The sequence below is a fragment of the Thalassophryne amazonica genome, chromosome 4 (genome assembly GCF_902500255.1).
Source record: "Thalassophryne amazonica chromosome 4, fThaAma1.1, whole genome shotgun sequence".
Taxonomy (NCBI): Eukaryota; Metazoa; Chordata; class Actinopteri; order Batrachoidiformes; family Batrachoididae; genus Thalassophryne; species Thalassophryne amazonica.
Window position 1 is genome coordinate 140,297,487 of NC_047106.1, and position 13,467 is coordinate 140,310,953.

Genomic DNA, 13,467 nt, shown 5'->3' on the forward strand with positions numbered 1-13,467 from the left:
CAATTCTGAAGAAAGAATCCACATAAAGTGTTCTGATTATCCAAAAAGTCCCTCTGTACACACAGTCGCACCATGAGATCTCCTCTCTCCCACCGAGTCTTGGCGATTAAATTATGCCATCAGGCACGAAGAAATAAAATAAAAGTTAAAATTCGTCCGTTTTGTTTCTGCATCGGGCGGATGGTAACACTCACTGTCCAAATGTCCAACGTGAACTACACTACCCACAATGCACCCTGCGCCGACCAGCCAATCACATTTTGCACTTAATGATGACATCATCAGCAAGCGACAGGCACAGACACACAACAGATGGACTAAAGTGTTTGATTTTAGGGTTTATAAACGTTTTTGACCGTTAAACTTTGCTCACTTTACCAGCAAAAAAATGTTATTGGACTGAAAGTTATCGGAATTAAATTTATCGGAAGATAATTGGTCCGCTGATGGTTTTAAAAATTATCTGAAAAGCTAATCCGCTCACAAAAACATTAGCTTTGATTATGAGAATAATTATCAAAGCTATATTGATAATTATTGGTCCGCCCCTGAACACGATATATCAGATTAGCTGAACTGTGCCCACCACTGCATATATACATTTAAAATCTCCCTCAGATGTCTTACTGTGGTTGGTTTCATCAGCACCTTCATGTTTGTTTGCATTCTGGGCTGTGATTGTTCGATTTAAATTTATGATGCAGCAAATCAAGTTTGTTGTGTAAATAATTGCTTGTGTTCATTGACAGATCAAGGAGAAATTGGATAAAGTTGTTGCTAAGCAACATGAGCTGTCTGAGAGGTGGGACAAGCACTGGGAAGTCTTACAGCAGTGTGAGTATGTGGAGAAAGGTTCCACTTGACTGTTGACTGTTTCACAGTTCCAAGCATGACTGTTTCCCAGTTGTGTCACTTGAGAAGAAGTACATTTTGATGTACAGCCCCATATCATAAAAACCTGGTATAGTACGAAAAATGCAAATGAATTAATGAATGAATGAGTTTATTTGTAAAATCATCCCTGCCACAAAAGCCTCATACACCTGTTGCTACAACTATTAGTGCACACCAGCAGCTGAAAGACAGAGTGTGCTCTGTGCGAACCCATCGCACCCTCTCACAGCAGGTCTCGGCCAAATTCCAGCTGACATGCACGAACAACACCGCTCGCATGGCACTTAGAAAATGTGTGGCCAGTCGCACTCTTGGCACTGACTGCAAACAATCAGTATCGTGCTGGCAGTGAAATTTGTCTAAGTTCCCCACGAGTGTGGCTTTGGTGTGTGCGCTTAACTGACAGGAGGTGTGTCCGCCCACTGAAGCGGCTGTGGAGATCTGTCTTTTTGGACATCCCAGCTGGACAACACGTACTGTGTTTGGGCAGACATGGACTAACAACTGCCCACTGTGACGCGCCTATCTGTTTGCTGTCATCACATGGACATACAGTTTTATGTAAAAGTTTGGGCACCCCTGATGATTTTCATGATTTTTCTTTATAAATCATTGGTTGCTTGGATCAGCAATTTCAGTTAAATATATCATATAGCAGACAAACACAGTGACATTTGAAAAGTGAAATGAAGTTTATAGGATTTACTGAAAGTGTACAATAATTCTTTAAACAAAATTAGGCAGGTGCATACGTTTGGCCACCCCAACAGAAACAATACATCAATATTTAGTAGATCCTCCTTTTGCAGAAATAACAGCCTTTAAACGCTTAGTAAGTAAGTAAATTTTATTTATATAGCACCTTTCACAGACAAGAGCCACAAGGTGCTTCACAACATAAAAGCAGAGTACACCACACAAAACATCAGACAATGGCCGAGACATAAAAACATAAAACATAACATAGGATCACAGAGCAGCCTAAAAACTAAGCAAACGCTTGAGTAAAAAAGAAAGTCTTAAGTTGGCTTTTAAAAGTATCGACAGAGTCCAGTGAGCGCAGAGAGAGTGGGAGACCATTCCAAAGCCTGGGAGCAACAGCCTGGAAGGATCGCTGTCCTCTGGTTGCAAAATGGGTGCGAGGAACCATCAACAGATTTTGGTCCACAGACCTCAAAGCCCTGGCAGGGGCATAAGGCTGGATGAGGTCACAGATATAGGGAGGCGCCTGGCCATGTAGAGCTCTAAAAGGTAAAACCAAAATTTTAAAATTGATCCTGAAGGACACTGGCAGCCAATGAAGTTCCTTTAAAATTGGGGAAATATGAGTCCTTCTGTTAGCTTGTGTCAGAATTCTTGCTGCAGAGTTCTGTACCAGCTGCAGTCAACGCAACTCCTTCTTGTTTAGACATGAAAACAAACTGTTACAATAGTCTAAACGTGTTGACACAAAAGCATGAATAATAAGCTCTAAATCATTTTCGAGACACCATTTTCCTGAGCTTAGAGATATTTCTTAATTGAAAGAAGCAATTCCTCGTCAGCTGTTTACAATGCTGTACCAACGACATGTCTTTGTCAAAAATGACACCCAGGTTTCGAAGACATGATTTAGCGGACTGGCCCAGGTCTCCCAAGTACTGCTGAATACCTGGAATATGGGCATCAGGGGCAATAACCAATGTCTCTGTTTTGTCTGCGTTAAGCTGAAGAAAGTTATTCGTTAGCCATTGTTTAATTTCCGCCAAACAATGGAGGAGGGAATCAAGCCTCTTAATCTCAGATGGCTTAAAGGAACAGTAAAGCTGGATGTCATCCGCAAATAACTGGTAAGAGACATCAGTAAATCTTTGAATGATCCTACCTAAAGGGATCAAGTACAATAAAAACAAAATGGGGCCCAATACAGAACCCTGAGGGACTCCACATAATAGGTCCGCAGACTCTGACCTTATCTGGTTTGCAAAAACGCTAAAGCTGCGCCCAGACAGATATGAAAAAAACCACAGAAGAACTGACCCCGACAGTCCGACATGATCCCTCAGTCTATTCAGCAGGACCTGGTGGTCAACAGTATCAAAGGCAGAGCTATAGCTTCCTGGATTCTGGATTCTGAATTCTGGTTGAAGGTATTTTGGACCATTCTTCTTTACAAAACATCTCTAGTTCAGTCAGGTTTGTTGGTTTCTGAGCATGGGCAGCCTGCTTAAAATCACACCACAGATTTTCAATGATATTCAGGTCTGGGGACTGAGATGGCCATTCCAGAACGTTGTATTTGTTCCTCTGCATGAATGCTTTAATAGATTTTGAGCAGTGTTTAGGGTTATTGTCTTGTTGAAAGATCCAGCCCCGGTGCAACTTCAACTTTGTCACTGATTTATGAACGTTGTTCTCAAGAATCTGCTGATATTGACTGGAATCCATGTGACCCTCAGCTTTAACAAGATTCCCAGTACCTGCACTGGCCACACAGCCACACAGCATGATGGAACCACCTCCAAATTTTACTGTAGGTAGCAAGTATTTTTCTTGGAATGATGTGTTCTTTTTTAGTTTCATCAGTCCACAGCACCTTATTTCGAAATGAAGCTGGTTTGTCCAAATGTGCTTTGGCATTCCTCAAGCGACTCTGTTTGTGGCGTGTACACAGAAAAGGCTTCCTCTGCATTACAGCATCATACAGCATCTCTTTGTGAAAAATGCGCTGTATAGTCGAACAGTGCACAGAGATACTATCTGCAGCAAGATCATGTTATAGGTCTTTGGAGCAGGTCTGTGGGTTGACTATGACTGTTATCACCATCCTTCGCTTCAGCTTATCTGAGATTTTTCTTGGCCTGCCACTTCGGGCCTCAACTAGTACCGTGCCTGCGGTCTTCCATTTCCTCACAATGTTCCTCACAGTGGAAACTGACAGCTGAAATCTCTGAGATAGCTTTTTGTATCCTTCCCCTAAAGCGTGATATTGAACAGTGTTTGTTTTCAGATCATTTGGGAGTTGTTTTGAGGCTCCCATGTTGTCACTCATTAGAAGAGATGCAAAGAGGGGAAACATTTGCAAATGGCCACCTTAAATACCCTTTTCTTGATTGGATTCACCTGTGTAAGGAGGTCAAGGGTGAATGAGCTTACCAAACCAATTTTGTGTTCCAATAATTAGTGCTAAATGTATTCAAATCAATAAAATGACAAGGGTGCCCAAACTTATGCACCTGCCTAATTTTATTTAAATAATTATTGCACACTTTTTGTAAATACTAGAAACTTCATTTTACTTCTCAAATATCAGTGTGTTCATCTGCTTTATGATATATTTAACTGAAATTTCTGATCCAGACAACCAATGATTTATAAAGGAAAATCATGAAAATTATCAGGGGTGCCCAAACTTTTACATACAACTGTAAATGTATATTGCTGTGGCGATATATGCAGTGGGTTGCAGTGGGCTGCAGCGTGCGTGTGCTCCCTCACTGCAGCCTATTGACAGGCTGCCCCCCAGGCTGAAATGGATTGTCAGATCAGAACACGCAGCGGGTGATCTGACTTTCGCATCGCCCACATGAGCTGTGTTCCATATGACTCTGTGTCAGTTCTGGTGTGCCATCCACAAGACACACCTGTCGGGCAGAACACATGCGCGGGGCAGCTGGACACGCGCCAGCAGATGTGGACATGAGAAGAGTGAACTGCTTCTCATTCATGTCTTTTCATGACTGTATGTCTGTGACCATGGATCATCTACAGAGGAACAGATGGATCATATTTGTATTTCCTGCTTGATAAGAGGGATTCAACATAAAATACGCGATGTTTCATGGTGCGCCAAGTGCACCATGAAAGTGTTTCAAAGTGTTGTGCACTGTTTCGCCGTATTCGACCAAACTTCACACTATGTGTGAAGGGGCCTTTAGGCATGGCTGCAGAAGAAGAGAATACAGAAACTGGACTAGCTTGTAGTCCTGAGCTGTCCCCACCAGAGAATGTGTGGAGAATTTTGAAACGGAAATGCAACGATAGTGACTCCGTACTGCGGCACAGTGTGAGACGTGTTTGCAAGAAGAATGGTACAAAATAACACCTGAAAAGCTTCATGGTTTAGTATTTCAACGCCAAAACATCTTTTCAGTGTTGCGAGAGGCAATGGCAGAATTGCAAAGGGGTAAAGGCTTTTGTGTCCCAATTGTTTTTGGCATGTGGATGAATATGAACAAAAAATGAAGTTGAGAAGAAGAAACATGAAATATCTTTGGTTCATACTGTCTGCAATGAAACAGAAGTCAAAGTAAGAACCATTGCATTGTGTTTCTTGTATGTTTGTTTTGCCCCATTCTCCAGGTTTTCTGATTTGGCATTGTAAGATATAACTAATGTTGTCATGTTCTTGCTTTCCTCTTCTCAGTGTTGGAGGTCCATCAGTTTGCACAGGAGGCCGTGGTGGCGGATGCGTGGCTCACAGCCCAGGAGCCGTTAATTAACAGCAGCGAGCTGGGAGCAAGTGTGGACGAAGTAGAGCAGCTGATTCGTAGACACGAGGCCTTTCGTAAGGCCGCCGCAAACTGGGAGGAGCGATTCAGCTCGCTTCGACGCCTCACCACAGTAATATCATTAACACAACGACAACTCCAACATCAGCAGAGACATGGACACAAAGATGTGTGTTAGCTTCTGTCTGTGGCAGGAACATGCATTAACCTTTACTTTAAAAATGGGGAGAAAAAACACAAAATAAGAAAAAGAGGGAAAAAAATGAATATCAAAGACTAGAGACAAGGTGAGAGAAGATTTTCGTCAGGAACAAAAAAGAGATGAACGAAGATGGTGTGAGTAAAGTTGATGGAATCATAAGATTCTTAAGAGTATTTTGGAAAGTTGTTGACAAAAGAAAGTCCAAGGGTGGTATTTGAAGACCGAATCTCAAATTAAGCTTTTACAGGAAGAAGGAAGTAGTAAAGGCATTTAAGAAGAAGAAAACTGGAAATAAAAGCCTGTTCAGTCAAGTCCAGTCAAGGAGGATGTACTGGTGCTCCACCTTTATGCGTCCACCACCTCAAAGAACTGCCCTGTCTCCCAACTAGCAACCACCCAGCACTCTGTCCTTACCTCATACAAGTACAGTTGTTGGGATCCTTGACAATGAGGTACCCGTCTGGTAGACTGTCTCCATGAAATGGTCCACTTGGCCATGGTGTGACAGTTGAGACCACATCACAGATCAGGTGCTACCCCTAATCTGGGTCATTTTAAGTATTTCCATCAATACAGGTGGCGATTTAATGCCAAAGACATTCTGTCATCATTGTAAGTCACAAAAATACAGTTAGCCTGGAACACCAAGGCTCTTTAAGACTTGGACCTTTATTCTCCTCCAAAGATATCCACATCTTCAAACACCATCACTGAACACAGTTCAGTGACCTCAAAACCCCATAAGTGCTTTCCAGATGTCTTTTGACCTCCTAAGATAATCTCCCAGAGACTTGAATGCCACCAGCTCATTAAGTGAATCTCTCAAAAACGTCAACCCTCTGACCACAGCTCATGGCTGAGTCCCAGAAGACAATGACAGTCTGCATCTTAATCTTGAACATGGACAGACACAAACTCAAACATTCTGACCTCACACCAGACATCTCAAGAGCTGAATCCAAGTCATACATTTGGCAAGAACACATCTGTGACAAACCCCAGAGTTCACTGCAAAGGAGTCATGAGCTCCTTTTCCAAACACATTCCTTTAAGGATAAGTAAGCATTTGAGTCTATTTGCTGAAGATAACAGGATCTAAAAAAGTGTCATTCATACATCCCAATCTAAATGTGGTTTCCTCCAGGCTCACCAAACTCAAACACTAGTTTTTAGTATGGTGTTTGTTTGGAAAGTATAATTTTTTGGTGAAAATGATAAATTGTGTCATCAGGCCAAGAACTGCAGACTTCCAAAAATGCAATTCACTCACTTTTCATAAAAATGTCGTTCACTCACTTTTTATAAAAGTCGTTCACTCACTTTTTGTAAAAATGCTGTTTGCTCACTTTTTATAAAATGTCGTTCACACACTTTTTATAAAAATGCAGTTTGCTCACTTTTATAAAATGCAGTTCATTCTCTTTTTATAAAATGCTGTTCGCTCACTTTTTATAAAATGCAGTTCACTCACTTTTTATAAAAAATAACTTTTGTCACTCACTTTTTATAAAATGCAGTTCACTCACTTTTTATAAAATGCAGTTCACTCTCTTTTTATAAAATGCAGTTCACTCACTTTTTATAAAATGCAGTTCACTCTCTTTTTATAAAATGCAGTTCACTCTCTTTTTATAAAATGCAGTTCACTTTTTATAAAAATGCTGTTCGCTCACTTTTTATAAAAATGCTGTTCGCTCACTTTTTATAAAAATGCTGTTCGCTCACTTTTTATAAAATGCAGTTCACTCACTTTTTATAAAAAATACCTTTCGTCACTCACTTTTTATAAAATGCAATTCACTCTCTTTTTATAAAATGCAGTTCGCTCACTTTTTATAAAAATGCTGTTCGCTCACTTTTTATAAAATGCAGTTCACTCACTTTTTATAAAAAATACCTTTCGTCACTCTTTTTATAAAATGCAGTTCACTCACTTTTTATAAAATGCAGTTCGCTCACTTTTTATAAAATGCAGTTCACTCACTTTTTATAAAATGCAGTTCGCTCACTTTTTATAAAATGCAGTTCACTCACTTTTTATAAAAAATACCTTTCGTCACTCTCTTTTTATAAAATGCAGTTCACTCTCTTTTTATAAAATGCAGTTCACTCTCTTTTATAAAATGCAGTTCACTCACTTTTTATAAATGCAGTTCACTCACTTTTTATAAAATGCAATTCACTCACTTTTCATAAAAATGTCATTCACTCACTTTTTATAAAAATGTCGTTCACTCACTTTTTGTAAAAATGCTGTTTGCTCACTTTTTATAAAAATGCTGTTCGCTCACTTTTATAAAATGCAGTCACTCACTTTTTATAAAAAATACCTTTCGTCACTCACTTTTTATAAAATGCAATTCACTCTCTTTTTATAAAATGCAGTTCGCTCACTTTTTATAAAAATGCTGTTCGCTCACTTTTATAAAATGCAGTTCACTCACTTTTTATAAAAAATACCTTTCGTCACTCTTTTTATAAAATGCAGTTCACTCACTTTTTATAAAATGCAGTTCGCTCACTTTTTATAAAATGCAGTTCACTCACTTTTTATAAAATGCAGTTCGCTCACTTTTTATAAAAATGCAGTTCACTCACTTTTTATAAAAAATACCTTTCGTCACTCTCTTTTTATAAAATGCAGTTCACTCTCTTTTTATAAAATGCAGTTCACTCTCTTTTTATAAAATGCAGTTCACTCACTTTTTATAAAATGCAGTTCACTCACTTTTTATAAAATGCAATTCACTCACTTTTCATAAAAATGTCATTCACTCACTTTTTATAAAATGTCCGTTCACTCACTTTTTGTAAAAATGCTGTTTGCTCACTTTTTATAAAATGTCGTTCACACACTTTTTATAAAAATGCAGTTTGCTCACTTTTTATAAAATGCAGTTCACTCACTTTTTATAAAATGCAGTTCGCTCACTTTTTATAAAATGCAGTTCACTCACTTTTTATAAAAAATACCTTTTGTCACTCACTTTTTATAAAATGCAGTTCACTCACTTTTTATAAAATGCAGTTCACTCTCTTTTTATAAAATGCAGTTCGCTCACTTTTTATAAAAATGCTGTTCGCTCACTTTTTATAAAAATGCTGTTCGCTCACTTTTTATAAAATGCAGTTCGCTCACTTTTTATAAAAATGCTGTTCGCTCACTTTTTATAAAAATGCTGTTCGCTCACTTTTTATAAAAATGCTGTTCGCTCACTTTTTATAAAAATGCTGTTCGCTCACTTTTTATAAAATGCAGTTCGCTCACTTTTTATAAAAAATACCTTTCGTCACTCACATTTTATAAAATGCAGTTCACTCACTTTTTATAAAAAATATCTTTCGTCACTCTCTTTTATAAAATGCAGTTCACACACTTTTTATAAAATGCAGTTCACTCACTTTTATAAAATGCAGTTCACTCACTTTTTATAAAATGCAATTCACTCACTTTTCATAAAAATGTCGTCACGTCACTTTTTGTAAAAATGCTGTTTGCTCACTTTTTATAAAATGTCGTTCACACACTTTTTATAAAATGCAGTTCGCTCACTTTTATAAAATGCAGTTCACTCACTTTTTATAAAATGCAGTTCACTCTCTTTATAAAATGCTGTTTGCTCACTTTTTATAAAATGCAGTTCGCTCACTTTTTATAAAAAATACCTTTTGTCACTCACTTTTTATAAAATGCAGTTCACTCACTTTTTATAAAATGCAGTTCACTCTCTTTTTATAAAATGCAGTTCACTCACTTTTTATAAAATGCAGTTCACTCTCTTTTTATAAAATGCAGTTCGCTCACTTTTATAAAATGCAGTTCACTCTTTTTATAAAATGCAGTTCGCTCACTTTTATAAAATGCAGTTCGCTCACTTTTTATAAAATGCAGTTCACTCAGTTTTTATTAAAAAAATACCTTTCGTCACTCACTTTTTATAAAATGCAATTCACTCTCTTTTTATAAAATGCAGTTTGCTCACTTTTATAAAAATGCTGTTCACTCACTTTTTATAAAAAATACCTTTCATCACTCTCTTTTATAAAATGCAATTCACTCTCTTTTTATAAAATGCAATTCACTCTTTTTATAAAATGCAGTTCACTCAGTTTTTATAAAAATGCTGTTCACTCACTTTTCAGTTTTCATGGTGATCTGAAGCTAGTTCTCAACTTTGTGTGCAGGTTGAAAAGTTAAAAGCAGAGCAGAGCAAATTACCCCCGACACCCTTGCTGGGGCGGAAAGTCTTCCTGGACCCCCAAGATGCCTTGGCCAGTCCATCCCCCCTTCCCCGTCTCCCACTGTCCCCTGTCATGAGACAGACTATATATGAACAGAATGAAGCCAGCTCTCCTCCCTTTCCTTCACCTGCGACCCCAACACCCTCCCCGTCGCCCGTCGCTCGCCACCTGGGTTCAACAGTCACAAACTACAGTCCAGTGATGAATGGCTCCACCTACCGCCCCGCCCAGAGCAGGATGGTGGGTGTGGCTGCAGGACTGGGGAAACCTGCAGCATCATCAATCGCTTCAATTGCCACAGCAGCCATGCTTGTTTCAGCCAATCAAGTGCGAGAAAGTGCCAATACAGCAAGGGAAAAGGCTGGGAAGGTCATGGATCACCTCCAGCCAGTTCAGACAGCAAGGGAACTAGAAGTGCAATCCCCCTATCTGCGGCAGCCTAAAATCAAACACTTGGACGATGCAGTGACACCATTGCTTGTGGCCAGCCGGCTGGAGAAGTCCAGGGAGCGGATACGGGAGAGGGAGGCCACGTTGGGAGACATTGGGACAGAGAAAGCAGAGATGGCTGTGATGGCTGAGGTAGTGTTCCAGGACCCAGGCAGAGAACGCCTGAGCAATGAGCACTCCAGAGGGTCCCGGGGCACTTCCAAGACTGCCACTTTGTGACATGCTGAGCCCCAAGTCCAGACCCAAGTGTACCACAAGGACCACAGGATAGAACGGCCGCTGTCCAGCGAGCAGCTCATCCAGGCTCGTCGGGATGAGCTTCCTCAGGAGGTCTGGAGGGAACAAGCAGAGAGACGGGACAGACGGACGCTTGAGAGGCAATCATCCAGTGAGCATGAGGGCCATGGTAGCCATGAAGGCCGGCGGAGAGAGAGAGACCGACACCACGTGGAGAGACGAGAATCCAGTGAACACGACACCGGGAAGGAGCAATCAGACCGACGCTCAGGAGGCGGGTGAGGTCTATCAGTCTGTTTCAGATTGTATGGAGGTGGTGTGATTAATTTTCACGTGTCTGTCCATGAACAGGCTCTGCTGTGTGAGGTCCTGAAGTTCCAAAGAACTGCGCATAGTGCAGATTTGTCTGTTGCATCAGCAGTTACACAGCTTCACGTTGGAGTAGAACAAAGGATTTCCTTAAAAACAAACCACCACATTTCTGCTCCTGTTTTCCAGGAGGCACACTTAAAGCTCACACCTCCGTTTGATCCGTTTTCTTGTGTGAAAATTCTTCTCTGTTCCACTCCAGCATGAAGCTGTGATGACCGACAACACAACAGGCAAAAGTTGCACTGCACACAGTCTCTCCAATCACAGCCAGTGACACTGATGTCAACTGCAAAACAAATTTGCAGCTGACATCAATATGTATCAGTTTGTGGGAAGTCACTCACTGGTGTTTGTCAGTAGTCATGGGAGGGCCACCGTTTACAGGGCAGGACTCATATGCATGAAATGTGCACACACGGTAGATTCAGCCATAAGAAAGAGTAACAAAAACCTGCAAATTAAAACCCTCTGCACATGATGCCTTTGCACCATGAAGGGCCTGACTTACTCAGATCCCACATCACGAAATATTTGCACATTGGGTTGTTGAACATTTTTGGGTGGCTAACTCAGAATAAGTGAAGCTTCAGCACCCCTACTGTGAAATGCATCCCACCACCATGAATAAAGATTAATTCATTCATTCATTTGAGTTACTCTGCTGTAAATAGACTGATAAATGACTAGGGTTGCATCAGGAAAGGCATCCGGCATAAAACAAGCCAAAATATAGATGCAGAGTACAAATTGAATTTCCATACCAGGTCGGTCGAGGCAGGATTAACAACAAGCGCAACCAGTGCCACTGCCCAACAGGGTGCTGGCAGAAATTGGGCTACTGCTGGGAGAAGAAGAAGAAGAGGAGGAGAACATGTTCACAGACAGCGAGAGAAGAGGAAAACGAGAAGGGTGGAAGTGAGAGTCGGGACTTTGAATGTTGGCAGTATGACTGGTAAAGGGAGAGAGCTGGCTGACATGATGCAGAGGATAAAGGTAGATATTGTGTGTGCAAGAGACCAAGTGGAAGGGAAGTAGAGCAGGAGCATTGGGTTGGGTTCAAGTTGTTATATCATGGTGAGGATAGGAAGAGAAATGGCGTGGGGTCATTTTAAAGGATGAGTATGTTAAGAGTGTGTTGGAGGTTAAGCGAGTGTCTGACAGGGTGATGAGTGTGACGTTGGAAATTAAAGGGGTGATGATGAATATCATCAGTGCATATGCCCCACAAGTAGGTTGTGAGATGAAGGAGAAAGAAGATTTCTGGAGTGTGTTAGATGAGGTGGTGGAGAGTGTGCCCAAGCATGAAAGAGTGGTGATAGCAGCGAACTTCAATGGGCATGTTGGTGAAGGGAACAGAGGTGATGAGGAAGTAATGGGTAGATATGATATCAAGGATAGGGATGAGGAAAGGGAGATCCTAGTTAATTTTGGAAAAAGGATGGAAATGGCTGTGCTGTGCACCTACTTTAGGGAAAGGGAGGAGCACAGTGGAACATAGAGTGGAGGAAGGTGCACACAGGTGGACTACATTCTTTATAGGAGATCTAAGCTAAAAGAAATTAGAAACTAAGGTGGTGGCAGGAGAGAGTGTAGCTAGACAGCATAGGATGGTGGTTTGAGGATGACTTCAGAGATTGAGATGATGAAGAGAGTCAGAGCTTAACAAAGGATCAGATTGTGGAAGCTGAAGGAGGAAAACTTTTGTGTGGAATTCAGTGAGCAGGTGAGAGAGGCACTGGATGGAGGGGAAGCAATTTTGGACAATTAGAAAAGTACTTCAGATGTGATGAGGGAGACAGCAAGGAAGGTACTGGGTGTGACATCTGGACAGCAGAAGGAAGATGAGGAGGGAAGGTGGTGGAATCAGGAAAGCATAAGAAGACAGAGGTTGGCAACTAAGAAAGTCAGAGAGATGAATAAAGTAGACAGGAGTACAAGGAGATGTGGGGTAAGGTGATAAGAGAAGTGGTAAAAGCTAAGGAAAAGGCATATAATGAGCTGTACAAGAAGCTGAACAGTAAGTAAGGAGAAAAGGACTTGTACTGACTGGCCCAGACAAAGAGAAAGAGCTGGAAAGGATGTGCAGCTAGTCGGGGTGTCAGCACATTACCATCTGCATCTTTTGATGCGGGGAGAGTGTGTTGAGAAGGTGGAGGGAATATTATGAGGAGCTGATGAATGAAAAAATGAGAGAGAGAAAAGGCTGGATGATGTGGAGAGAGTAAATTAGGAAGTGGAAGAGAACAGAATAGAACAGAATAGAATAATTCTTCATAGTACACAGAGGTGGAAAATTGTGTTCAGTTCACCAACACAGGAGACAGGCAGCACTAAAATACAAACATACATAAAACATATAATAGACACAATAAAACAGAGGTAAGATATAATAACTACATAGGAATAAAAATAATAATATAATAAGAAGAAGTAAAATAAGATTGGAATTGGAATAAATGAATCAAACACTGGAGGTAAGCAGTTCAGGTTCTATCTGTGGATTAGTCACTTTGTCAAGTTCATGATGGGATGGCATTTGGTATGAAGGATTTTTTCCAAGAGCCTTTGGCCAGAGAAGCT

The 13,467-nt window shown here is 40.5% G+C and overlaps 1 protein-coding gene across 1 annotated transcript in view; it reads left to right on the top strand.

Moving 5' to 3' along the window:
* LOC117509055 (spectrin beta chain, non-erythrocytic 4-like) overlaps positions 1-13,467 on the top strand; it is a 301,034-nt gene that overhangs the window by 209,980 nt on the left and 77,587 nt on the right. Inside the window, 3 exon segments of the mRNA XM_034168865.1 lie at positions 750-834; positions 5,300-5,496; positions 9,772-10,793. Coding sequence (XP_034024756.1) covers positions 750-834; positions 5,300-5,496; positions 9,772-10,793 — 1,304 coding nt within the window.